Below are 27,205 nucleotides of genomic sequence, written 5' to 3' on the forward strand. Positions count from 1 at the left end.
CCCATGCCCACACCAGCAGACTGTGCCACCCCCATAACACCCATATCAATGTTTACCCTGCATCATATATTCCTTTTCTACTCCTTCTTCCTATTTCACCAAGCTCCTCAACATCTTTTCCTAAGTGATTTGTTTTGCTGATTACACCTTTCTGTCATCTTCAGACTTACACAAATCCTTCCAGTACCACCAAGCTCCCTAAGACCTTTTCCTGATTGATTTATCCTGTTTATTACACAGTACTGTCCTCGTCTATGTTTACAGATCCATTCCAATATCGCCATACATAAATAACGTACAAAAGGATATTAGCCAGCCACATCCAAAAATAAACTGCTAAGGAAGAGGTGTTAGGATGCTTCCTTAACCAAAGAGAATACAAGCCAGGGAACGACTTGAGAAGGATGGTGCTGTAACAAAGCCTGCAGCTGCTGCCCTGTGTGAGATGTAATTCCATCTTGTGCAGTGTTTGTGATAAGTGGGTGCACAAGAGATGTGGTGGTATTAGAGGTTGACTGCAAGATAATGCAGTGTTTGTGATAAGTGGCTGCATAAGAGATGTGGTGGTATTAGAGGTAGACTGCGAGATAATGCAGTGTTTGTGATAAATGGGTGCACAAGAGATGTAGTGGTATTAGAGGTAGACTGCAAGATAATGCAGTGTTTGTGATAAGTGGGTGCACAAGAGATGTAGTGGTATCTGAGGTAGACTGCAAGATAATGCAGTGTTTGTGATAAATGGGTGCACAAGAGATGTAGTGGTATTAGAGGTAGACTGCAAGATAATGCAGTGTTTGTGATAAGTGGGTGCACAAGAGATGTAGTGGTATCTGAGGTAGACTGCAAGATAATGCAGTGTTTGTGATAAGTGCATGCACAGGAGATGTAGTGGTATTAGAGGTAGACTGCAAGATAATGCAGTGTTTGTGATAAGTGGGTGCACAAGAGATGTGGTGGTATCTGAGGTAGACTGCAAGATAATGCAGTGTTTGTGATAAATGGGTGCACAAGAGATGTAGTGGTATCTGAGGTTAAACTGTGAGATAATGCTGATATTGTGTGTGGTGTGTTGGGGAGAGCAGATGGAGATTGTCAGGTGTGAAAGGATTGATCTTGCTGGTGAGTCTTGAGTGTGTGGAAGAGTTTTGTTATTTGGGAGACATGTTATGTGCTGAAGGTGGGGCTGGAGCAGCTCTGTGGCTAGGGTGAGAAGTGGTTGGAAGAAGTTCAGGGAGCTGTTGCCTCTTCTGACACTGAGAGGACTCTCCTTCCGTGCTAAGGGATCTCTGTATGCAGCATGTGTTAGGAGTGTGATGGTATACGGTAGTGACACCTGGGCAGTAAAGGAAGAGGATATTCACAGGCTCAGACGTACAGAAATGACAATGATTAGGTGGATGTGCAGTGCGTCTATGAGTGCGAGGCCTGGGGGGGCTGGGTTTATGATGGAAGAGTTGAGAGGAAGGATGGGACTGGACTGTATTGGTGTTGTGATGAGGAGAGGTAGACTGAGATGGTTTGGGAATGTGGGGAGGATGGGGGATGACAACTGTGTGCAGAAAGTGAGAAGTGTAACACTGGGGGTATGGCTGCGAGAGGCAAACCTTAAAAAAGACCTGGGAAAAGGGACTGAATAGGGAGGCTGCCAGAGATCGAGCAGCATGGAGAGCTGCCATTTGATGACCAAGGATGATGCATGCAAGTATGTTGAAGCCTTTATAAATGGAACAGAAGGGGTGTTAGGGAGCTCTTTTAACTGACAAGAATACCTGCCAAGGAAAGGCATAAACGCAAAACCTTCCACAAATGCTTCTCAGTGACAACCAAAGCACTGTGCATCTATTCATGTCACCGGTATTATATATATGTACACAGACCCTCCTGACACTTACAATATATCACACTACGTCTCCTAAATAACCAGTATTAAATATATACAATGTGGTAGGTGGTGGCGACCATCATCCACTCACTTGATGTAATGCTGCCTACTTCTTCCTTAGTCTTTATCATTCTTTTTCTGTGCCTGCCCTCCTCTCTTCCTATTTCTCCCATCTTTCCTGTCACTTCTTATTGCTTTTCTTTCCTTTACAGGTGGCTTTACATTGAGTGACAAGCCAAATGGTTTCCTGTAAGCCAAGAAACCATTTACAACGCTGGGTGGTAACCATATAACCAAACCATACGTGCTCCCTACGTGTCAACAAGTGGGTTGGTGGTGGGTTGGTGCCCCTCCCTGTAAAACAAATAACTCAGTGTCAAATGGCCACCCTTTGCGGGATTGTGGTGTCTGGCAATAGAAAGATAGATAGAAATATATATAGATTCCTCCCATTCACATGTTAGGATATGCCAGTCCATTTGAGGTTGGGGAAAAACAATTAATCTCTTGTTACCTCTCACACATGAACATAATTCCTCAGTAAGTAATTTTTCTATTCCTTCATATTAATTTTATAATATACTTGGTTCATTTGAGGTGCATATGCTAAAAAAAAAAAAATACAATAACAATAATAATAATAATAATAATAATAATTCACTCTCATCTTAAATGTCAGGACCAACTGCCTAGCCCCAGACATCTACGCTCCTCATGGGGCAACGTAGGATGATGGATGGATGGATAACAATAATAATAATAATAATAATCGGAATAATAATGAATAAATAAAATAAATCCTCTTACACCACCAGTAACTCATACATACACACAATTCCTTTATAATTCATCATTCTGTGTATTTAAATTTTAGATATGCAAGATTCATTTTGGGTGATTCATCCCATACACCAAAAAAAAAACAATTAAAAAAAAATAATAATAAAACATATCTTAAATTTCCAGCAGCTATCAGACACACATACGCAATTCTTTTATAAATCATCACTCTGTTCTTTCACAAATTTCTGGTTAACTTAGTATCAATAAATGTGCTTCATATTTAAATTTAAGTTTAAAAAAAGGATTGTTTCTTATACCACCATTAGCTATCACATTTATACAGAATTGCATCTATGTCACCCCTTCCTCCATTCAAATTTTTAAATATTCATGAGCTGTTTGAGTTTTATTTATTTATTTATTATTATTATTATCATTTTTTTCAGTTCATATACCTCTGATAGAAAGGACTATGCACTTCCTTAATAACCAGTACTGTATGTTTATGGTAGGGGCAGCAACCATCATCCACTCACTTGATGTAGTGCTGCTTACTTCTTCCTTCACCTTTATCATTCTTTTTTCTGTGTCTGCCCTTTTCCCTTCCTATTTCTCACCATCATCCACTCACTTGATATAGTGCTGCCTACTTCTTCCCTCATCTTTATCATTCTTTTTCTGTGTCTGCCCTCCTCTCTTCCTATTTCTCACCATCATCCACTCACTTGATGTAGTGCTGCTTACTTCTTCCCTCATCTTTATCATTCTTTTTTCTGTGTCTGTCCTCCTTTCTTCCCATTTCTCACCACCATCCACTCACTTGATGTAGTGCTGAATACATCTTCCTTCACCTTTATCATTCTTTTTCCTGTGGCTGTCTGTCTCCCTTCCTGTTTCTCACCATCATCCACTCACTTGATGTAGTGCTGCATACTTTTTCCCTCACCTTTATCATTCTTTTTCTGTGTCTGCCCTCCTCTCTTCCTATTTCTCCCATCTTTCCTGTCACTTTTTATTACTCTTCTTTCCTTTTCAGGTGGCTTTACATTGAGTGACAAGGCTAACAGTGCTCCCTACGCGTCAACAAGCGGGTTGGCGGAGGGCTAGTGCCCTTCCTCGTAAAACAATTAACACAAAGACAAACAGCCACCCCTCATGGGATTATGGCGCCTGGCAATGGATAGATATAAAGATAATTTCTGTCCACACATCCTTCCTACACATTTCTGATTAAAGCAAATATACTTAAGGCCGTTGAGTCAGTATATATAGAAAATGTAAAACAGTACACGCCCCCTACATCATCAGTATCGTAAATATACACAATTCAGAACACTGCCTTTGCTCAGGAGACTATTTCAGACCATCATCATCATCATCATCATCATCACACTTCTCCTTCCCACTTTTAAAGAAATGCATGACTTCTTGCAGCTTAAGTTCATCATCATCAGCAGCATCACCTATCATCAACATCATCATCATCACCACTATCATCAACATCATCATTACCACACCACCACCACCATCATCACCACTATCACCATCACCACTACTATCATCTTCATCACCACCATCATCATCTTCACCATCACCAACTCACATGTGGATTATTTTTACAGAACTGCCAGCCACTGCATGTTCAAGCTATGATACCTAAGGGACTGAATAGGGAGGCTGCCAGAGATCGAGCAGCATGGAGAGCCGGCATTAGGTGACCAAGGCTGATGTGGGGAAGCAAATTGGGGCCATTATAAACGATACGATACCCAATTTCGATACTGGAATGGGTGTAGGTGATATGGTCAGAAAGGAATTGGATTACTTATACAAATTAAATGGAAAGTGCTTGATATGGCAGTTTGTAATGGTCAGCACTTAGCTTTATGTGGGTGTATGAGGGTGTGGCTGTGTTTTTCTGTGGTGTGGTGGGGTGTGGTGAGATGTGGTGGGGTGTGGTGTGGTATGGTAGTGTGTGGTTATGATGTGGAAGTGATATGTGGCAGTGTGTGGTGTGAGAGCATGTGGTGTGGTGTGAGTGGTGCTGCAGTGTGTGGTGTGGTAGTGAGTGGTGCTGCAGTGTGTGGTGTGGTAGTGTGTGGTGCTGCAGTGTGTGATGTGGCAATATAGGATGTGCTGTGGAAGAGCGCAGTGTGGCAGTATGCAGTGTGGTAGTGTGTGGTGCTGCAGTGTGTGGTATGATAGTATGTAGTGTTGTGGTGTGTGGTATGATAGCGTGTGGTGTTGTAGTGTGTGGTATGATAGTATGTGGTGTGTGGTATGACAGTATGTAATGTTGTGGTGTGTGGTATGATAGTGTGTGGTGTTGTAGTGTGTATATGATAGTATGTGGTGTTTGGTATGACAGTATGTAGTGTTGTGGTGTGTGGTATGATAGTATGTGGTGTTGTAGTGTGTATATGATAGTATGTAGTGTGTGGTATGACAGTATGTAGTGTTGTGGTGTGTGGTATGATAGATGTGGTGCTGTGGTGTGGTGTGGTAATATTATCTGCATCACAAACACTTTAAAACACGTAAAAAGGAATCTGTACATTAAACTTTTAAAAAACATCACAGGTTTATTCATCACTATCACATTCATCCTCTTCATTAATTCATATTCTTGGAACCTATAGGCTAGTTTTCTCATCAGTCAAGGAAGCTCCCTAACATCTTTTCCTAACCAATTTATTTTTCCTATTACACCTTACTGTCATATTCTGTGTTATATAAATCCTTCCAGTATTGCCAAACTCTGCATAAATAACATACAAAATGATATTAACCAGTCACATCCAAAAATAAACCACTAAGGAAGAGGTGTTAGGGAGCTTCCTAACATTATTTTCTAAGTGATTTATTTTGCTTATTACCCCTTGCTGTCATATTCTATGTTATATAAATCCTTCCAGTATCACCAAACTCTGCATAAATAAAATACAAAATGATATTAACCAGTCTATCTATCTATCTATTGCCAGACGCCTCAATCCCGTTTGGGGTGGCCACAAACAAATCGCCTCCAAGTCGCCCTGTCCCCCGCCATTTCACTGCCCTGCTCCCAACTCACACCCCCCTCTCTCATATCCAAAAATAAATCACTAAGGAAGAGGTGTCAGGGAGCTTCATTACCTGCTGAGAATGCCCCCCCCTGGAGTTACTTATCATAATTTTCATTTAGAATTACAATTTAAATATATAATAAGCTTGAAATCACTGGGCACTGTTCCAAAAGTTCATATATGGTTTGTTTATGATTTTTGGTGCGATTCTGTTCTTCATGTGGAGTTACAAACAGACAGACAAATGAGGAGGTGAAGGGGTGTTGTGGTGTGGATGTGGAGTTACACAGCAGACAGACAAATGAGGAGGTGAAGGGGTGTTGTGGTGTGGAAGTGGAGTTACACAGCAGAAAGACAAATGAGGAGGTGAAGGAGCATTGTGGTGTGGATGTGGAGTTACATGGAAAGATAGACTGGCAAATGAGGAAGTGAAGCGGTGTTGTGGTGTGGATGTGGAGTTACATGGAGAGACAGACAAATGAGGAAGTGAAGGAGCATTGTGGTGTGGATGTGGAATTACATGGAAAGATAGACTGGCAAATGAAGAAGTGAAGGAGTGTCGTGGTGTGGATGTGGAGTTACATGGAGAGACAGACTGACAAATGAGGAAGTGAAGGAGCATTGTGGTGTGGATGTGGAGGTATGTGGAGAGGCAGGCTGACAAATAAGGAAGTGAAGGAGCATTGTGGTGTGGATGTGATAGAAAGCATTAGGAGAAATACACTAAGGTGATTTGGACATTTGCAGAGGATGAAACTAACTAGGAGAGTGTATGTGAGTGAGGTGCAGGGAGGGGGAGACCAAGGATGTGGTGGAGGGATGGAGTTGAGAGGTATATGAGGGAGGGGGGAGTGAGTTGGGGGGAGGGCAGTCAAATGGTGGGTGACAGAGCGACTTGGAGGCGTTTTGTCTGCAGCCACCCTTTGCGGGATTAGGGCGTCAGGCTATAGATAGACAGATAGATAGATAATTTTGATATGGAGCGGGTTTTTGCAATATACAGACTCCTATTCTTTTATATGGCGTGACAGATGTATAAGAATTTTGACTTCTGACGCATGTACAGGGATATAACTGAAGAATTTACTTACCAAATACATAATACTGTACTATAAATCTCCAATACACATAATAAAAAGTACAGCAGTTACAAAAACATACAACGTTCTTACATACCAGTTAGAAATATACCTACATAAACATTGTTATTTATTTATTATGCATATCTAATACTTTCACTGCCAACCAAACTTCTTATTCATCTCTAGTTTCAAACCTCACGCCGTCAAAATCACCCCATACATTACCTCCATCACAAAACCACACCATACCTCCCCTCACACCATCACACCACCACCCAAATCACCCCATACATCTCCTCACACCATCACAAAACCATCCCATACATTTCCTCCATCACAAAACCATCCCATACATCTCCTCACACCATCACAAAACCATCCCATACATTTCCTCCATCACAACACCACCCCATACATTTCCTCACCCCATCACAACACCACCCATAAATTTCCTCCATCACAACACCACCCCATACATTTCCTCACACCATCACAAAACCACCCCATACATTTCCTCACACCATCACACCACCCAAGCATTTCCTCCATCACAACACCACCCCATACATCTCCTCACACCATCACAAAGCCACCCCATACATTTCCTCCATCACAACACCACCCCATACATCTCCTCACACCACCACAAAACCACCCATACATTTCCTCATCCCATACATTTGGTCAAAGTCCTTATTATGGGAAAAAAATACTTAAAATTACCTCCCTTCTTGCCTCCCATCAGCTACAGCGTATGACTTTTTATTTTCACTCTTGCCACCTCCACTGTTTTACTCGGCTTCGGAGACACTTTCGGAAATGGAGAGGTTAAAATAATCTTCATTCACGTTTCCGATATAAGATGCCGTGCTCAATTTAAGAAGGAATTTTGAAACTAGGCCAATCTTCATGTACATCTTCAATATATGTTGCCTTGCACATTTCTGGAGGGAAATGTGGAACTAAACCAATCTTCATTTACATCTCCAATATATGTTTTCATCCATTCATTCATTGCCAGACGCCATGTATCCCAAACAGGGTGGCCAAGGGCTTAGAGTTAATTGTTTTACAGGGAGGGGCACTAATCCTCCACCAACCCCACTTGACACGTAGGGAGAACGTTATTGCCTTGTATATTTTAGGACAATCTTGAAACTAAACCAATTTTCATTTACATCTCCAATATACATTGCCTTGTGCATTTTTGGAGGGAATTTTGAAACTGGATAGGTTGGATACAGCCTTCACTAACTCCTTCAATATGAGTTAAGGAGTCAGAATTGGAGAGGTTAAATGTAATCTTCTTTCTCCCCGCCAATGTATGTTGTCTTGTGCATTTTTGGAGGGAAATTTGAAAACTGGAGGGGTTAGATAGGTACTGTACAGCCTTCAAAAACCCCTTCAAGTATGAGTTGCCTTACTGTGCTTAGGCGTGACTTTTGGGATACGGAGAGGCTAGATAATGCTTTTTTCTCTTTTTTTTACAGATTTTTTATGAATGGAGGGCACCTGTAATCTGGTGTATGGATTATTTTGTATTTAATTTGTTTTTCCTTCCTCTGTTCATCTTCTGGGGAAAAGAAAATCATTCATTCCTTCATAACGAGCTGTCTTCTATGCATAATAATCCAGGAGAGGCAAGAATGGGATACAAAAGACATCGCTGAACTGCAAGGGTTATTTCTACTGTATTCCTACTATGACAAGCAGCAATAAATAGTGTGCAAGCTATAATACACAAAGCGTTGGCATATACACAGGCAGTAAGGCATAACATCTTCACAAAGGCAGTTCAACCTTCCTCCGACAAATGACGATAATACTGCAAGTTGTTGTTTTGGTAATATTTCTCAGGCCTTAAAACATATATTTATGGATATTTTCAGGGGTTAGTATGCAGGTATATGTCATTCACTTATTATACCATCAATTTCCAGTGGCAAAAACGTCTTATAATGACAATGTTAGTATTAAGTGTGTCAGTATTCTTCATTTCAGTTGTTTTAAATGTTCAAATGAATAAACTCTTTAATGACTATCTCAGTACTTGATATGGTGGTCTTTTCCATTTAAAATTGCTTGTCTTAAAGTTACAGATTAATAAATTCATATGTACACTTAAGTGGCTCCCGATTCAGTTGAAGGTTATTTTGAAATCAGAAATATATGGTTTATTGTGTTTATATCTCTTTTCTGTCCAACTCTCTAATGCAAGAGTTAACCGTTACTCCCAGTCCTTCATTTATCCAACAGGTCAACTCTGGAACTGTCTCCCTCTGTCTGTATTTCCTGCTAGCTATGATCTCCAGTCTTTCAAACGCAGTGTGTCCAGGCATCTCAAAATGATCGGATCTTGAATTTGGCTCTCTCTTGTATTTTGTTTTTCTCTTGGAAGGAACAGTTATTCAGGGCTTGTGGCCTTTGGTTCCTTTTTCCTCGCATAAAGAAAGAAAGAAAAAAATAACATGAGCCAGAAGCACAGATATTGCCTGAGTAGGAGTCTGGCTGCAGTAGTAGTTTTCGCCTCAGGTTCTTCTAAAAGGTGAACCCAGTAGACTGCAGGCTGACACTTCCCCCTCCTCCTGCAGTTCACCATCCTCCTTTTGACTGTACATGCCCTTGATGCTGTGTAAGGAAAATCTATAGCCTGACTGAAGCACCAACGGCAGATGTGGTGACTTTTATCTACCTATCTATCTATTGCCAGACGCCATAATCCCGTAAGGGGTGGCCATTTGACTCTGAGTTATTTGTTTTACGGGGAGGGGCACTAACCCTCCACCAACCCACTTGTTGACACGTAGGAAGCATGTATGGTTTGGTTATATGGTTACCACCCAGCGTTGTAAATGGTTTCTTGGCTTACAGGAAACCATTTGGCTTGTCACTCAATGTAAAGCCACCTGTAAAGGAAAGAAAAGCAATAAGAAGTGACAGGAAAGATGGGAGAAATAGGAAGAGAGGAGGACAGGCACAGAAAAAGAATGATACAGGCTAAGGAAGAAGTAGGCAGTACTACATCAAGTGAGTGGATGATGGTGAGAAATAGGAAGAAAGGAGGGCAGGCACAGAAAAAGAATGATAAAGGCTAAGGAAGAAGTAGGCAGCACTACATCAAGTGAGTGGATGATGGTCACCACCACCTACCACTACCCTGAATGTGACTTAATTTATCACCTTACTCGTAAAAACTGAGAGAGTGAAGGTTTAGACTCCATTTTCTGTTAATCATAAGACTTGTGATAGTTACCATACCTGGGAGATGGTTTTAGCTTGCATACCACATTATATCACATTCAGCAGCAAGGTAAAGTTAAACACGACACATATTCTATCTTTCTGCCATCACCACTTCACTTATAAGGGCTTGAAATAATGTCCAATAGGCACTCCAGTATTGTGGCGTCTTGTATTTTACCTCACCAGTGGCTTGATGTATTTTCCTGCTGTCATTTTTATATACATACAGATTTATAAACATCAGCCACTTCACTAGGAATTAAATTATCTTGTCAGTACGAACAGTGTGGAGGGGTTGGAAATTAATACAGTTCAAGAAAAGTGTTAGTGGATAATACTCTTCCTCAGAATGATGCTGAGAGTTCCAAGTGTCACTTGAGGTCACACTTGAACCCCTTCCTCCTCAGATGTAGCACTGAAGTCTTTATCTTCGGTAGTGAGAGGGTTATGCCTTGAGTGAGTGTGGGTGCAAGGACAGTGTTAGCAGATGATACTCTTCCCCAGAATCATGCTGAGAGTTCCGAGTGTCACTTGAGGTCACACTTGAACCCCTTCCTCCTCAGACATAGCACTGAGGTCTTTAGCAGTGAAAGGGTTATGACTTGAGTGAGTGTGGGTGCAAGGACAGTGTTAGCAGATGATACTCTTCTCGAGGATAATACTAACAGTCCCAGCCCCATATTTCTGTTGCTCCGAGGGTGACTTGAGGTCGCACTTGGACCCCTGGCGCCTCAGACACAGCGGCGAAGGCTTGAGTTTCTCCTTGACGGTGTCCTTGCTCTCCTTCCCATTCTCCTTGTTCTCCTTGCCCTCTTTGCTGCTGATGCTGCTCATCTTCTTGGGAGTCTCCGCTTCCCTCCTTGCCTTCTCCAACTCCCTCTTCACCTTGTCTATGTGCGACAGCCTCCCTTTGGATTTTGACGGAGATTCGTGGCCAGGCAGCTCCTTGCACGTCGCCAAAACATCCTCGGTCTTGTTGAGTGTGTTCTTGTTATTCTCCTTGTTTATGGAGTGTGATGGCTTCCAAGGACTACTGCTGCTGCCTTCCCTGGTGCCTGTGTCTGCTTCCCTTGTGGTGTGGAATGCAGGGGTGTGGAATGTGCTCTCTGTATCTCTTGTGGAGTGGAATGCTGTAGTGTGGAATGTGGTCTCTGCATCCCTTGTGGTGTGGAATGAAGCTGCATCTCTGTCTCTTGTGGTGTGGAATGAAGCTGCATCTCTGTCTCTTGTGGTGTGGAATGAAGCTGCATCTCTGTCTCTTGTGGTGTGGAATGAAGCTGCATCTCTGTCTCTTGTGGTGTGGAATGCAGCTGTGTCTCTGTCTCTTGTGGTGTGGAATGCAGCTGTGTCTCTGTCTCTTGTGGTGTGGAATGAAGCTGCATCTCTGTCTCTTGTGGTGTGGAATGAAGCTACATCTCTGTCTCTTGTGGTGTGGAATGAAGCTGTATCTCTGTCTCTTGTGGTGTGGTACGCTGAGGTGCTGGGTCCACACACGTCCTGCTCCCTGACCTGCCTGGCTGTAACACTGCTCCATTTACCATCTTTGCTGCAGGTTGGTGATGCACGTGTGGGTGAGGTCAAGGCTGGTACGCTACACTCGGGGCTGCTCGTGTGACTGCGATGGGACGATAAACTGTTACTGGCCGGTGTGCGTTGTTCCGGTTCCCTTGCATGTGTGGGCGATGATACCTTGGGGGAATGGCTGGGTGAGGCGATGGGTGACTTGCAGGGGAGTGATCGGGAGGTGGAGCACACCCCGCTAAGCCACGGGTGCTGCAGTGCCTCATCCACAGTCAGCCGGCCGGAGGGATCAACCACGAGGAGCTGGGTGATGAAGCGGGTGGCCTGCCGAGACACATGGCTGAACAGGTCCTCTGGAAAGTCCACCTGACCCTGTGAACAAAGTACAAAAATCAGAAAGCAATTTTTTTTTTTTTTTCCCTCACAATAATCCTTAATGTTTCATAGTTCAGCTGATGGCCATGTGTAGTCAAACTGGAGGGTTGATTTGACTAGTAACCAAGGAGACTAACTCCCACCTGCCCCTGTGAACAAGGTAAAAAATCATTAAGCATTTTTTTATCTCACAAAAATCCTTAATCTTTCATAGTTCAGTTGATGGCCATGTGTAGAAAAAACTGGAGGGTTGATTTGACTAGTAACCAAGGAGACTAATTCCCACCTGCCCCTGTGAACAAGGTAAAAAATCATAAAGCATTTTTTTTATCTCACAAAAATTCTTAATCCTTCATAGTTCAGCTGATGGCCATGTGTAGTCAAACTGGAGGATTGATTTGACTAGTAACCAAGGAGACTAATTCCCACCTGGCCCTGTGAACAAGGTATGCAAATCAGAAGGTGTCATAGTTAATTTGTTTTCATCTGACAAATATCCTTAACATTTTCTTTTTTTTTTAAGCTCAGTTGTTAGCCAAGTATAGTATAGTCAAAATGGGGGAGAATGATTTGACTAGTAACCAAGGAGACTAATTCCTATCTCTTAACTACAATGTACCCAAACCAGAAAGCACTGTAACTGGTTTATTTTCATCTATCTACCTATCTATAGCCCGACGCCCTAATCCCACAGAGGGTGGCCACCAGGCAAAATGCCTCCATGTCACTCTGTCACCCACCATTTGACTGCCCTCCCCCCAACTCACTCCCCCCTCCCTCATATACATCTGACAAATATCCTTAACCTTTATAGTCAGTTGATGGCCAGGTGTAGACGAACTCGAGGGCTGATTTGACTAGTAACCAAGGAGACTAATTTCCACCTCGTACCTAAGGCTCAATGACTTTTAGAATCATGACAACGGCCATACCATGTTGAGTACACCGCTTCCCATCCGATCAGCGAAGTTAAGCAACGTTGGGTCTGGTTAGTACTTGGATGGGTGACCGCCTGGGAACACCAGATGCTGTTGGCATAACTCCCTACGTGTCAAGTGGGGTTGGTGGAGGATTAGTGCCCCTCCCTGTAAAACAATTAACTCTAAGCCCTTGGCCACCCCGTTTGGGATACATGGCGTCTGGCAATGAATGAATGAATGCACAAACAAGTTTTGGAAATGACTCAGTGTCCCCAAATGAAAATAACAGACAACAGAATTTTTGTAGAGGCACAGAACTCCATTATGAGATACAGTAGGTGAATGGTACAATCATTAGACATACAGCACTGCTAAAGTCTATCTATCTATCTATTGCCAGACGCCATAATCCCGTAAGGGGTGGCCATTTGACTCTGAGTTATTTGTTTTACGGGGAGGGGCACTAACCCTCCACCAACCCACTTGTTGACACGTAGGAAGCACGTATGGTTTGGTTATATGGTTACCACCCAGCGTTGTAAATGGTTTCCTGGCTTACAGGAAACCATTTGGCTTGTCACTCAATGTAAAGCCACCTGTAAAGGAAAGAAAAGCAATAAGAAGTGACAGGAAAGATGGGAGAAATAGGAAGAGAGGAGGGCAGGCACAGAAAAAGAATGATAAAGGCTATGGAAGAAGTAGGCAGCACTATACCAAGTGAATGGATGATGGTGAGAAATAGGAAGAGAGGAGGGCAGGCACAGAAAAAGAATGATAAAGGCTAAGGAAGAAGTAGGCTGCACTACATCAAGTGAGTGGATGATTGTCGCCACCACCTACCACACACTGCTAAATTAACTGAGAAAAAAATCAATATCACAAGACCTGACTGAAATATGGCCCTAGGAAGATGTTAGATTTCTCAGGATCAGTTTAAAATGTAGTTATATAAAGATGTTAATTTCCCAATACTGTAGCTGTTAAAATGTAGCGCTGGGCAGTTGTTAATATCTCAGGAGTTGTTAAAATGTTGTGTTATTTGCTCAGGGTCTGTTAAAATGTTGTGATGGAAGGATGTTACCTTTTTCTCATGATGTTAAAATGTAGTGCTAGGAAGGATGTTAACTATTTCTCAGGATATGTTAAAATGTAGTGCTAGGAAGGATGTTAACTATTTCTCAAGATGTTAAAATGTAGTGCTAGGAAGGATGTTAACTATTTCTCAGGATCTGTTAAAATGTAGTGCTAGGAAGGATGTTAACTATTTCTCAGGATCTGTTAAAATGTAGTGCTAGGAAGGATGTTAACTATTTCTCAGGATCTGTTAAAATGTAGTGCTAGGAAGGATGTTAACTATTTCTCAAGATGTTAAAATGTAGTGCTAGGAAGGGTGTTAACTATTTCTCAAGATGTTAAAATGTAGTGCTAGGAAGGATGTTAACTATTTCTCAGGATCTGTTAAAATGTAGTGCTAGGAAGGATGTTAACTATTTCTCAGGATCTGTTAAAATGTAGTGCTGGAAGGATGTTAACTATTTCTCAGGATCTGTTAAAATGTAGTGCTGGAAAGATGTTTAATGTCATGCTCTTAGGATGTTATAATAATAATCTATCTATCTATCTATCTATAGCCCGATGCCCTAATCCCGCAAAGGGTGGCCACAGACAAAACGCCTCCAAGTCACTCTGTCACCCACCATTTGACTCCCCTCCCCCCAACTCACTCCCCCCTCCCTCATATACCTCTCAACTCCATCCCTCCACCTCATCCTCGGTTTATAATAATAATAATAATAATAATAATAATAATAATAATGATCCATCCATCATCCAATCCTATGTTGCCCCATGAGGAGCGTAGGAGCCCGGGGCTAGGCAAGTTGGTCCTGACATTTAAGATGAGAGTGACCAGCCTCACTCATCCCTGAGTGGCATTACATGAGCAATAAACCCCAACCATCCCTTGGATATAAACCTTCACCGGCTCAATCCGATTGGAGCGCCTTAATTACCCACTAAACCACCAGGCGCCATAATTTGGTTATATGGTTACCACCCAGCGTAGTAAATGGTTTCCTGGAATTTCCCTGGTGTTAAAATGGCCAATCTTACCTGTGAAATACTGAGGAAGATCTAGTGTAATGAAGATGATAATTTCTCAGGATCTGTTAGAATGTACGGCTGGGAGGATCTTAACATCACAGTTTTTATTCTATTTTATTTATTTTTTGTAATGCAAGGAAGAAGGAACCAAAGGCCAGGAACCTGCAAAATTGTTCCCCTCAAAAAAAAACAAATACAAGATAAAAGACAGCCGAATTCAAGATCTGTTCATTTCAAGATGCCTGGACACACTGCATCTGAAGGACTGGAGGTCATAGACAGTAGAAATACAGACAGAGGGAGACAGTTCCAGAGTTGGTGCTGAAAGAGGTAAAATGGCTGCCGTACCTGTGATATATTGAAGAAAGTCTCTTGCTTTATGTCTCCACCGAAGGGCGAGTGTCCGGTCAGGAGGACATTACAGAGGGAGACAGTTCCAGAGTTGATGCTAAAAGAGTTAAAATGGCTGCCGTACCTGCGATATATTGAGGAAGGTCTCCTGCTTCGTGTCCCCACCGAAGGGCGAGTGTCCGGTCAGGAGGACATTACAGAGGGAGACAGTTCCAGAGTTGATGCTGAAAGAGTTAAAATGACTGCCGTACCTGCGATATATTGAGGAAGGTCTCTTGCCTTGTGTCCCCACCGAAGGGCAAGTGTCTGGTCAGCAGGACGTACGCTAGGACAGAGGGAGACAGTTCCAGAGTTAAAATGGCTGCCGTACCTGCGATATATTGAGGAAGGTCTCTTGTTTCGTGTCCCCACCGAAGGGCGAGTGTCCGGTCAGCAGGACGTACGCCAGGACCCCCACGGACCACATATCCGTGGCCAGGCTGATGGGTTCGTACTGAAGGATCTCCGGGGCCACGTAATCCGGCGTCCCCAGCACCTCCCGCACCTCAATGTCCGACAGGATGATGCGCGAGATGCCGAAGTCGCAGAGCTTCACCTCACTGTCCGGATGCTCCCCCATCAGTAGCAGGTTCTGGGGCTGTGGAAGAGGGTGGAATTTAGCATCTATTTATTTATCTATCTGTCTATCTATGTATCTATTTATCTGTCTGTCTATCTATCTATCTACCCATCTAACTATCTGTCTATCTGTCTATCCATCTAACTATCTGTCTATCTATGTATCTATTTATCTGTCTGTCTATCTATCTGCCCATCTAACTATCTGTCTATCTATCTATCTAACCATCTAACTATCTGTCTAACTATGTATCTATTTATCCATCTGTCTATCTATCTATCTATCCATCTAACTATCTGTCTATCTATCTATCTACCCATCTAACTATCTGTCTATCTATCTACCCATCTAACTGTCTATCTATCTACCCATCTAACTATCTGTCTATCTATCTATCTACCCATCTAACTATCTGTCTATCTATCTAACCATCTAACTATCTGTCTATCTATCTATCTAACCATCTAACTATCTGTCTATCTATCTATCTACCCATCTAACTATCTGTCTATCTATCTACCCATCTAACTATCTGTCTATCTATCTATCTATCTACCCATCTAACTATCTGTCTATCTATCTAACCATCTAACTATCTATCTATCTATCTAACCATCTAACTATCTGTCTATCTATCTATCTATCTAACCATCTAACTATCTGTCTATCTATCTATCTATCTAACCATCTAACTATCTGTCTATCTATCTATCTATCTAACCATCTAACTATCTGTCTATCTATCTATCTAACCATCTAACTATCTGTCTATCTATCTAACCATCTAACTATCTGTCTATCTATCTATCTATCTACCCATCTAACTATCTGTCTATCTATCTAACCATCTAACTATCTGTCTATCTATCTATCTATCTAACCATCTAACTATCTGTCTATCTATCTATCTATCTAACCATCTAACTATCTGTCTATCTATCTATCTATCTAACCATCTAACTATCTGTCTATCTATCTATCTAACCATCTAACTATCTGTCTATCTATCTAACCATCTAACTATCTGTCTATCTATCTATCTATCTAACCATCTAACTATCTGTCTATCTATCTAACCATCTAACTATCTGTCTATCTATCTATCTAACCATCTAACTATCTGTCTATCTATCTAACCATCTAACTATCTGTCTATCTATCTATCTATCTAACCATCTAACTATCTGTCTATCTATCTATCTATCTAACCATCTAACTATCTGTCTATCTATCTATCTATCTAACCATCTAACTATCTGTATCTATCTATCTATCTAACCATCTAACTATCTGTCTCTATCTATCTATCTAACCATCTAACTATCTGTCTATCTATCTATCTATCTAACCATCTAACTATCTGTCTATCTATCTATCTATCTATCTAACCATCTAACTATCTGTCTATCTATCTATCTATCTAACCATCTAACTATCTGTCTATCTATCTATCTATTTATCTGTCTGTCTGTCTGTCTATCTATCTACCTACCTACCTATCTATCTATCTATCTATTGCCGGACGCCTCAATCCCGTTTGGGGCGGCCACAAACAAATAGCCTCCATGTCGCCCTGTCCCCCGCCATTTCACTATCTACAGTATCTATTTATCTGTCTGTCTGTCTATCTATCTACCTTTCTATTGCCAGACACCTTAATCTTGTAAAGGGTGACCACAAACAAATCGCCTCCATGATGCCCTGTCCCCTACCATTTTACTGCACACAGAAGTTGAATGCACTGGGAGAAATACCTTGAGATGTTCCATGTGGAGAGGATGGAGAATGAGAGACTAACTAGGAGAGTGTAAGAGTGAGGTGGAAGGGGGGGAGGGGATGGGGAGACCAAGGATGAGGTGGAGGGATAAAGTGGAGAGATATATGAGAGGGGGGGGGGGCATGAGTTGGAGAGAGGACAGTGACATGGAGGTGATTTGTTTGTGGCCACCTCATGGAATTAAAGCACCAGGGAATAGATAGATAGATAGATACGTAGATGGATAGATGGATAGATTGATAGGCAGGCATAATACTTATAATTAATCATCATCATCATCATCATTATCATCATCATCATCATTATCATCATCATCATTATCATTATCATCATCATTATCATCATCATCATCATCTAGCAAACACACACACACACACACACACACACACACACACACACACACACACACAGCTAATGCTCTCTAGGAACACCTGACTCAGATGGAGGGATTTCTACAGTTGTTCATGTTCATATCTAGTTCACCCTGAGCCCAGAACAACAACAATATCTATCTATCTATCTATCTATTGCCAGACGCCATAATCCCTTACGGGGTGGCCATTTGACTTTGAGTTATTTGTTTTACGGGGAGGGGCACTAACCCTCCACCAACCCACTTGTTGACACGTAGGGAGCACGTATGGTTTGGTTATATGGTTACCACCCAGCGTTGTAAATGGTTTCTTGGCTTACAGGAAACAATAATACAACAATAACAAGAAATACAAATACATCGCTATATTAAACACAAACAAACACTATCTATCCATCTATCTATTGCCAGACGCCTCAATCCCGTACGGGGTGGCCACAAACAAATCGCCTCCACGTCGCCCTGTCCCCCCTGCCATTACACCACAACAATAACATATACAAACAGCAAATACAACAAGAAATAAAACAAGAAACAAATACAACAAAATAAGCATATACAACAACAACTACAACTACAACAACACCACTATAGACAACTGAACTGTGCTTGTAATTACGAAACAAGCAAACAAACAAAAACAGTACTTGCTACGCTCCCTTCACTCTAACTTGGCCTAAAATTGCCATCCCTCCATCTTGAACGCTGAGTTGTAACAGTAGATTAACGCTTAAAATATGTTGCTAGTCATGAAGAAGTGCAATGAAGAGGATGTAGAGCCGTAGCACTTTTTTCAGCCTGCGTGGTGGAGAGGCCTTCACGTGGTGGCACTGATGTAACCGAGCTGATCCACTGCCTGGTTATACACACGTCCCTCAACTCCCTCCCTACCTATCTATCTATCTATCTATCTAGTGTTGTATGTATGGGTGGTGGAGAGGGAGGCCTTCACGTGGTGGCACTGATATAACCGAGCTGATCCACTGCCTGGTTATACACACGTCCCTCAACTCCCTCCTAATCCCCCAAAGGCAAGATGGTGGACTGAAGGAGGATGGGATATTCAGCCTGCAGTGCACTGGGTTTGGCCATGTGCAGAGGATGGAGAGTGAGAGACTAACTAGGAGACTGTATGTGGATTAGGTGAAAAGGGGAGGAGGGAGGGGGCGACTGAGGATGAGAGAGAGGGAGGGAGCAAAGGTATATGAGACAAGAGGCTGTAAGCTGGGGGAAGGGCAGTGAAATGGCTATGGTTCAGTGCGAGAGACTAACTAGGAAAGTTTATGAGTAAGGTGGAGGCAGAGAGGTAGACTGAGGATGAGATGGTGGGATGGAGTAGAGAGGTATATGAGAGAAGGGGAGGTATAAGTTGGGGGAAGGCAACAAAATGGCAGGGAACAGGGCGACATGGAGGCGATTTGTTTGTGGCCACCCCTTTTGGGATTAAGGCACTTGGCTATAGGTAGATTCATAGTCCTTTGGGTTCACATTTGAGATTAATCTAGGCCTACCATAATGAAGCCTACTGCATAACCAGGCTCACTGTCTATTGAACCTAAGATCAAGATGTGTGTGTGTGTGTGTGTGTGTGTGTTCTTACCTAATTGTTCTTACCTAATTGTTCTTACCTAATTGTTCTTACCTAATTGTATCTTTACAGGAATGAGTCAAGCTCGTACTGTCCCGTGTCTTAAACCATATTTATCGTACATATCCTTAAATTTGTGAATTGTTTTGGCACACACTATTTCATTCGGTAGTGCATTCCATTGATCAATTGCTCTGTTTGGGAAACTGAATTTCCTTACGTCTTTATCACCTCTCTTCTTATGCAGTGTGTGTGTGTGTGTGTGTGTGTGTGTGTGTGTGTGTGTGTGTGAAAGAACTGCAGTGCCAGTTTTGGTACGCATTGTATAGCACTTCTTCGTGACTATCATCCTTTCACCTTAACTTGGCCCAGATTTTCGTCCTTTTGCAGCTTATTTCACGTAGCTCAGTGGCAGAAAAAGACAATACTACGGCTCTACATCCTTTCCATAGCACTTCTTCGTGACTAGCATCATATTCTAGTGTTAAAAAGACAATACTACGGCTCTGCATCCTTTCCATGGCACTTCTTCGTGACTAGCATCATATTCTAGTGTTAAAAAGAGAATACTACGGCTCTACACCCTTTCCATAGCACTTCTTCGTGACTAGCATCATATTCTAGTGTTAAAGAGACAATACTACGGCTCTACATCCTTTTCATAGCACTTCTTCGTGACTAGCATCATATTCTAGTGTTAAAGAGACAATACTACGGCTCTACACCCTTTCCATAGCACTTCTTCGTGACTAGCATCATATTCTAGTGTTAAAAAGACAATACTACGGCTCTACACCCTTTCCATGGCACTTCTTCGTGACTAGCATCATATTCTAGTGTTAAAAAGACAATACTACGGCTCTACATCCTTTCCATAACACTTCTTCGTGACTAGCATCATATTCTAGTGTTAAAAAGACAATACTACGGCTCTACATCCTTTCCATAGCACTTCTTCGTGACTAGCATCATATTCTAGTGTTAAAAAGACAATACTACGGCTCTACATCCTTTCCATAGCACTTCTTCGTGACTAGCATCATATTCTAGCGTTAAAAAGACAATACTACGGCTCTACATCCTTTCCATGGCACTTCTTCGTGACTAGCATCATATTCTAGTGTTAAAAAGACAATACTACGGCTCCACATCCTTTCCATAGCACTTCTTCGTGACTAGCATCATATTCTAGTGTTAAAAAGACAATACTACGGCTCTACATCCTTTCCATTGCACTTCTTCGTGACTAGCATCATATTCTAGTGTTAAAAAGACAATACTACGGCTCTACATCCTTTCCGTAGCACTTCTTCGTGACTAGCATCATATTCTAGTGTTAAAAAGACAATACTACGGCTCTACATCCTTTCCATAGCACTTCTTCGTGACTAGCATCATATACTACTATAAATCCACTGTTACAACTCAGCTTGCCATTTTACTGAGTCTATAATTCATTTAATTTTAACTAGATGGCATATGAGGGATGGGGGAGTGAGTTGGGGGGAGGGCAGTCAAATAGCGGGTGACAGAGTGACTTGGAGGCGTTTTGTCTGCGGCCACCCTTTGCGGGATTACGGCGTCTGGATATAGATTGACAGACAGTTTTTCATCCTTTTGCTGCTCATTTCCCATTGCTCAGTGGCAGGATAAGACAGTACTACGGCTCGGCAACCTTCCTACTGAACTTCTTCGTGACTGGCACCTTATTCTAGTGTTAATCTCTTCCTTAGTGGCTGACAGTAGCAACCACCATCCACTGACTTAATGTTGTGCTGCCTACTTCTTCCTTCACCTTTATCATTCTTTTTCTGTGTCTGTCCTTCTCTCTTCCTATTTCTCTCCATCATCCACTCACTTGATGTAGTGCTGCCTACTTCTTCCTTCACCTTTATCATTCTGTTTCTGTGTCTGTCCTCCTCTCTTCCTATTTCTCACCATCATCCACTCACTTGATGTAGTGCTGCCTACTTCTTCCTTCACCTTTATCATTCTTTTTCTGTGCCTGTCCTCCTCTCTTCCTATTTCTCCCATCTTTCCTGTCACTTTTTTATTACTCTTCTTTCCTTTTCAGGTTTCCTCTGCGCCAGGAAACCGTTCACAGCGCTGGGTGGTAACCATATAACCAACCCATATGTGTTCCCTACGTGTCAACAAGGGGGTTGGTGGAGGGTTAGTGCCCCTCCCTGCAAAACCACTAACTCATAAGACACACAGCCACCCCTTATGGGATTATGATGTCTGGCTATAGATAGATAGACAGATAGATGAACTCTCTTGCTACAGCTTAATATTGACGCTGGAGAGATGGCTTTACACCGTTTTTTTTTTAATGCGAGGAAGAAGGAACCAAAGGCCATGAGCCCGCAATTATTGTTCCTTCCAAAAGAAAAATAAAATACAAGAGAGAGCCAAATTCAAGATCCGATCATTTCGAGATGCCTGGACACACTGCGTTTGAAAGACTGGAGATCATAGGAAGCAGGAAATACAGACAGAGGGGGACAGTTCCAGAGCTGACCTGTTGCATAAATGAAGGACTGGGAGTAACGGTTAACTCTTGCATGAGAGAGTCGGACAGAAAAGGGATGAGAGCTTGTTAAAAGAGTACCACTGACTCACCTTCAGGTCTAGATGTGCGATGTTGTGTGCATGTAGGAAGCGAAGTGCCCCGAGGATGTTGTTCATATACCGCCTCACCACACCCTCCTCCAGACTCTCCTCCTCGTCTATTACTCTCTGCAATTCACCTCCCTCCGCCCTGGAAGAAATCATCATCATCATCATTATCATCATCATCATCATTATCATCATCCGGACCTCCTTTCCCACCACCATCATCATTATCATCATCATCATCATCATTATCATCATTATCATCATCACCATCATCATCATCATCATCATCATCATCATCTGGACCTCCTTTCCCACCCAAGGGCAGGGTGAGGAGTAGCAATGTCCAGACAGCCCAAAATTGCCCAGTCCAATGGGCCACGCTTCCATTCACTCATCATTCAAGCCCCCGGAATCCTGGCTCTATCGGATACGCCAAAAACATTCACCACGTTCTGTAGCTTCACATAAACGTATCCGATTGATGACTTAAATTGATGGTCTAAATTCACTGTTTAGCTGATGGTATATGAGAGATTGTAGAGGGTGTGTGTTGGGGGAAGGCAACATAATGACAGGGGACAAGGCGACGTGGAGGCGATTTGTTTGTGGCCACCCCTTATGGGATTAAGGCGTCTGGCTAGAGAGAGAGAGACATTATTTTTAGTACACACAAGTCAAGGGTGATAACAGTGGAAATGGGTTAGTTAGAGAAGCTTGTGGAGTTATGTGGAGAGACAGACAGACAAATGTGGAAGTGGAAGGGCGTTGTGGTGTGGATGTGGATGTGGAAGAAAGCACTGGGAGAAATACTGAGATGGTTTGGCTGTTTTTTTTTTTGTTTTTTTTTTTTTAATGTGTCCGACTCTGGGCAAAGGCTCAGGGCCTATTTCTTGGGGGCAGTTGCCTATCCCAAGGCCCAGTAGTCCTCCTACACCTCCACATGTCACCACTTCGGCGCTAACACCCACCGTCCATATTGAATACATGCTAGGGCTGTCTCATACAGGACTGGTGTACTGGTATTAGCGGGGGTATTTTTACAACACCACCGTCCATACTGAATACATGCTAGGGCTGTCTCATACAGGACTGGTGTATTGGTATTAGCGGGGGTATTTTTACAACACCACCGTCCATACTGAATACATGCTAGGGCTGTCTCATACAGGACTGGTGTACTGGTATTAGCGGGGGTATTTTTACAACACCACCGTCCATACTGAATACATGCTAGGGCTGTCTCATAAAGGACTGGTGTACTGGTATTAGCGGGGGTACTTTTACAACACCACCGTCCATACTGAATACATGCTAGGGCTGTCTCATAAAGGACTGGTGTACTGGTATTAGCGGGGGTATTTTTACAACACCACCGTCCATACTGAATACATGCTAGGGCTGTCTCATACAGGACTGGTGTATTGGTATTAGCGGGGGTATTTTTACAACACCACCGTCCATACTGAATACATGCTAGGGCTGTCTCATACAGGACTGGTGTATTGGTATTAGCGGGGGTATTTTTACAACACCACCGTCCATACTGAATACATGCTAGGGCTGTCTCATACAGGACTGGTGTATTGGTATTAGCGGGGGTATTTTTACAACACCACCGTCCATACTGAATACATGCTAGGGCTGTCTCATACAGGACTGGTGTATTGGTATTAGCGGGGGTATTTTTACAACACCACCGTCCATACTGAATACATGCTAGGGCTGTCTCATACAGGACTGGTGTATTGGTATTAGCGGGGGTATTTTTACAACACCACCGTCCATACTGAATACATGCTAGGGCTGTCTCATACAGGACTGGTGTATTGGTATTAGCGGGGGTATTTTTACAACACCACCGTCCATACTGAATACATGCTAGGGCTGTCTCATACAGGACTGGTGTATTGGTATTAGCGGGGGTATTTTTACAACATGTCGGCGGGTCATCTGGTACATCAGGAAAGTCTGCTTTTAGGAAATTCAAATCCTTAAACTGTTCCCTGCTCCAGCCGGGATTCGATCCTGGGTCCATTAGGACTGCAGGCCGCCTCTCTACCGATTCAGCCACCGCCTCCCCCATGTGGAGAGGATGGGGAATTAGAGACTGACAAGGAGAGTGGATGTCAGAGATGCAGAGGGGGAGACCAAGGATGAGATGGAGGGATGGGATGGAGAGGATGGAGAGTGAGAGACTGACAAGGAGAGTGTATGTGAATGAAGTAGAGGGGGTGACAGTGAGGTGATTTGTTTACGTCCACCCACTGTGTGCTAAAGAGGTGAATGTAAAGTGGCAGACAGATGTGGCAGATTATGATGATGATGATGATGATGATTATTGTTATTATAGTCATCATCATCATCGTTTGTAGTAGTAGTGGTGGTAGTAGTAGTAGTAGTAATAAGAGTAGTGGTAGTAGTAGTAGCAGTAGCAATAATAATAGTAGTAGTAGTAGTCGTAATAGTAGTAGTAGTAGTAGTAGTAGTAGTAGTAGTAGTAGTAGTAGTAGTAGTAGTAGTGGTTGTAGTAACAGTAGTAGTAGTAGTAGTAATAATAGTAGTAGTAGTAGTAAAAACGTTATTATAATTATCAGCTGCTATTATTATTATTATTAGTATTATCATTACTATTACTATTACTACTACCACTATTATTATTATTATTATTATTATTACTATTATTATTATTATCATTATTACTACTACTACTACTACTATCATCATCATCATCATCATCATCATCATCATCATCATCATCATCATCATCATCATCATTTTTTTCACAGCAAATATATATAAAAAAACGAACACTATCCAAAAGAAAATATACTAAGATTCAAATATTTAAAAGTCAAAAAACAGATGGATAGATAGACTGATAGATAGATAGATAGATAGATATGGATAGATAGACTGAGAGATAGATGGATAGATAGACAGACAGACAGATGGATAGATAGACTGATAGATAGATAGATAGATAGACAGACATGGATAGATAGACTGAGAGATAGATAGATAGATAGACAGATAGACAGACTGATAGATAGATAGATAGACAGATGGATAGATAGACTGACAGATAGACAGATGGATAGATAGACTGAGACAGATAGATAGACAGATGGATAGACAGACTGAGAGATAAATAGATGGATAGATAGACAGATGGATAGATAGACTGAGAGACAGACAGATGGATAGATAGACTGAGAGATAGATAGATAGATAGATAGACAGATGGATAGATAGACTGAAAGACAGATGGATAGATAGATAGATAGATAGATAGACATGGATAGATAGACTGAGAGATAGATAGATAGATAGACAGATAGACAGACTGATAGATAGATAGATAGACAGACTGATAGATAAACAGATAGACAGATGGATAGATAGACTGACAGATAGACAGATGGATAGATAGACTGAGACAGATAGATAGACAGATAGACAGATGGATAGACAGACTGAGAGATAAATAGATGGATAGATAGACAGATGGATAGACAGACTGAGATAGACAGATGGATAGATAGACTGAGAGATAGACAGATGGATAGATAGACTGAGAGATAGATAGATAGATAGATAGACAGATGGATAGATAGACTGAAAGACAGATGGATAGATAGACTGAGAGATAGACAGATAGACAGATGGATAGATAGACTGAGAGATAGATAGACAGATAGATAGACAGATGGATAGATAGATAGACAGACAGACTGATAGATAAACAGATAGACAGATGGATAGATAGACTGATAGATAGATAGACAGATGGATAGATAGACTGAGAGATAGATAGATAGATAGATAGCTAAGATGATACATTACAGGTGGATATGCTGTGTGGGAGAAAGACAGGTTTAAAATCAAGATCTAACCTGTCTTTCTCACCCAACACAGATAGACAGACATAGATAGATAGATAGATTGAGAGACAGACAGGCAGCTGGAGAGTGAGACAGATAGATAAATATAGATAGATAGATAGACAGACAGATAGATTGAGAGACGGACAGGTAGCTGGAGAGTGAGGTAGATAGATAAATAGATAGATAGATAGACAGACAGATAGATAGATTGAGAGAGAGACAGGCAGCTGGAGAGAGAGATAGATAGATAAATAGATAGATAGATAGACAGATAGACACATGCTTACAGTTCCAGGAGTAATATAATTTCCGTGGCAGTCTCAAATCCCCTCTGAATGGATACGATGCCTGGTGCGGGATGGGCCAGCAGCAGTACGGCCGCCTCGTGCAGTATTTCGTGCCGCACGTCTTGCGCACGACGCCGTTTGCGCATCACCTTTGCGGCCAGCGTGCGACCCGTCTGCATACACCGCGCTCGACGGACGGCTGCGAACTTGCCCCTGCGGAAACAAAAATAATAATAATAATAATAATAAAAAGTTAATATAATAATAATAATAATAATAATAATAATAATATAATAATGATAATAAAATAATAATAATAATAATAATGTTAATATAGTAATAATAATAATAATAATAATAATAATAAAAAGTTAATATAATAATAATAATAATAATAATAATAATAATAATAGTAATAATAATAATAATAATAATAGTAATAATAATAATAATAATAATAATAGTAATAATAATAATAATAATAATAGTAATAATAATAATAATAATAATAATAATAATAATAGTAATAATAATAATAATAATAAAAAAATATAATAATAATAATAATAATAATAATAAAAAGTTAGTCTGTTCATTCTGTTACAACAATACATTAAAATATGATGCTAGTCACGAAGAAGTGCTAATTTGATGCTGGTCAAGAAGTGCTAATTTGATGCTAGTCACGAAGAAGTGCTAATTTGATGCTAGTCACGAAGAAGTGCTAATTCGA

The 27,205-nt window shown here is 41.6% G+C and overlaps 1 protein-coding gene and 1 non-coding gene across 2 annotated transcripts in view; one reads left to right on the forward strand and one right to left on the reverse strand.

Moving 5' to 3' along the window:
* Positions 1-10,685: 10,685 nt before the first annotated feature.
* Drak (Death-associated protein kinase related) overlaps positions 10,686-27,205 on the reverse strand; it is a 51,770-nt gene continuing 35,250 nt past the window's right edge. The window contains exons 2-6 of the mRNA XM_080267703.1: positions 26,473-26,685; positions 22,305-22,443; positions 15,696-15,962; positions 11,513-11,948; positions 10,686-11,122 (exon numbers count right to left, since the gene is read on the reverse strand). Of these exons, the coding sequence (XP_080123829.1) occupies positions 10,686-11,122; positions 11,513-11,948; positions 15,696-15,962; positions 22,305-22,443; positions 26,473-26,685 (1,492 nt within the window). The remainder of the gene's footprint in view (positions 11,123-11,512; positions 11,949-15,695; positions 15,963-22,304; positions 22,444-26,472; positions 26,686-27,205) is intronic.
* Positions 12,870-12,988, forward strand: LOC145394246 (5S ribosomal RNA). The gene has a single exon (XR_013896344.1). It is a non-coding gene; the product is annotated as a 5S ribosomal RNA (ribosomal RNA).

This window comes from Coenobita brevimanus, chromosome 3 (genome assembly GCF_032717465.1).
Source record: "Coenobita brevimanus isolate Jiangsu-jjx chromosome 3, ASM3271746v2, whole genome shotgun sequence".
Classification (NCBI taxonomy): Eukaryota; Metazoa; Arthropoda; class Malacostraca; order Decapoda; family Coenobitidae; genus Coenobita; species Coenobita brevimanus.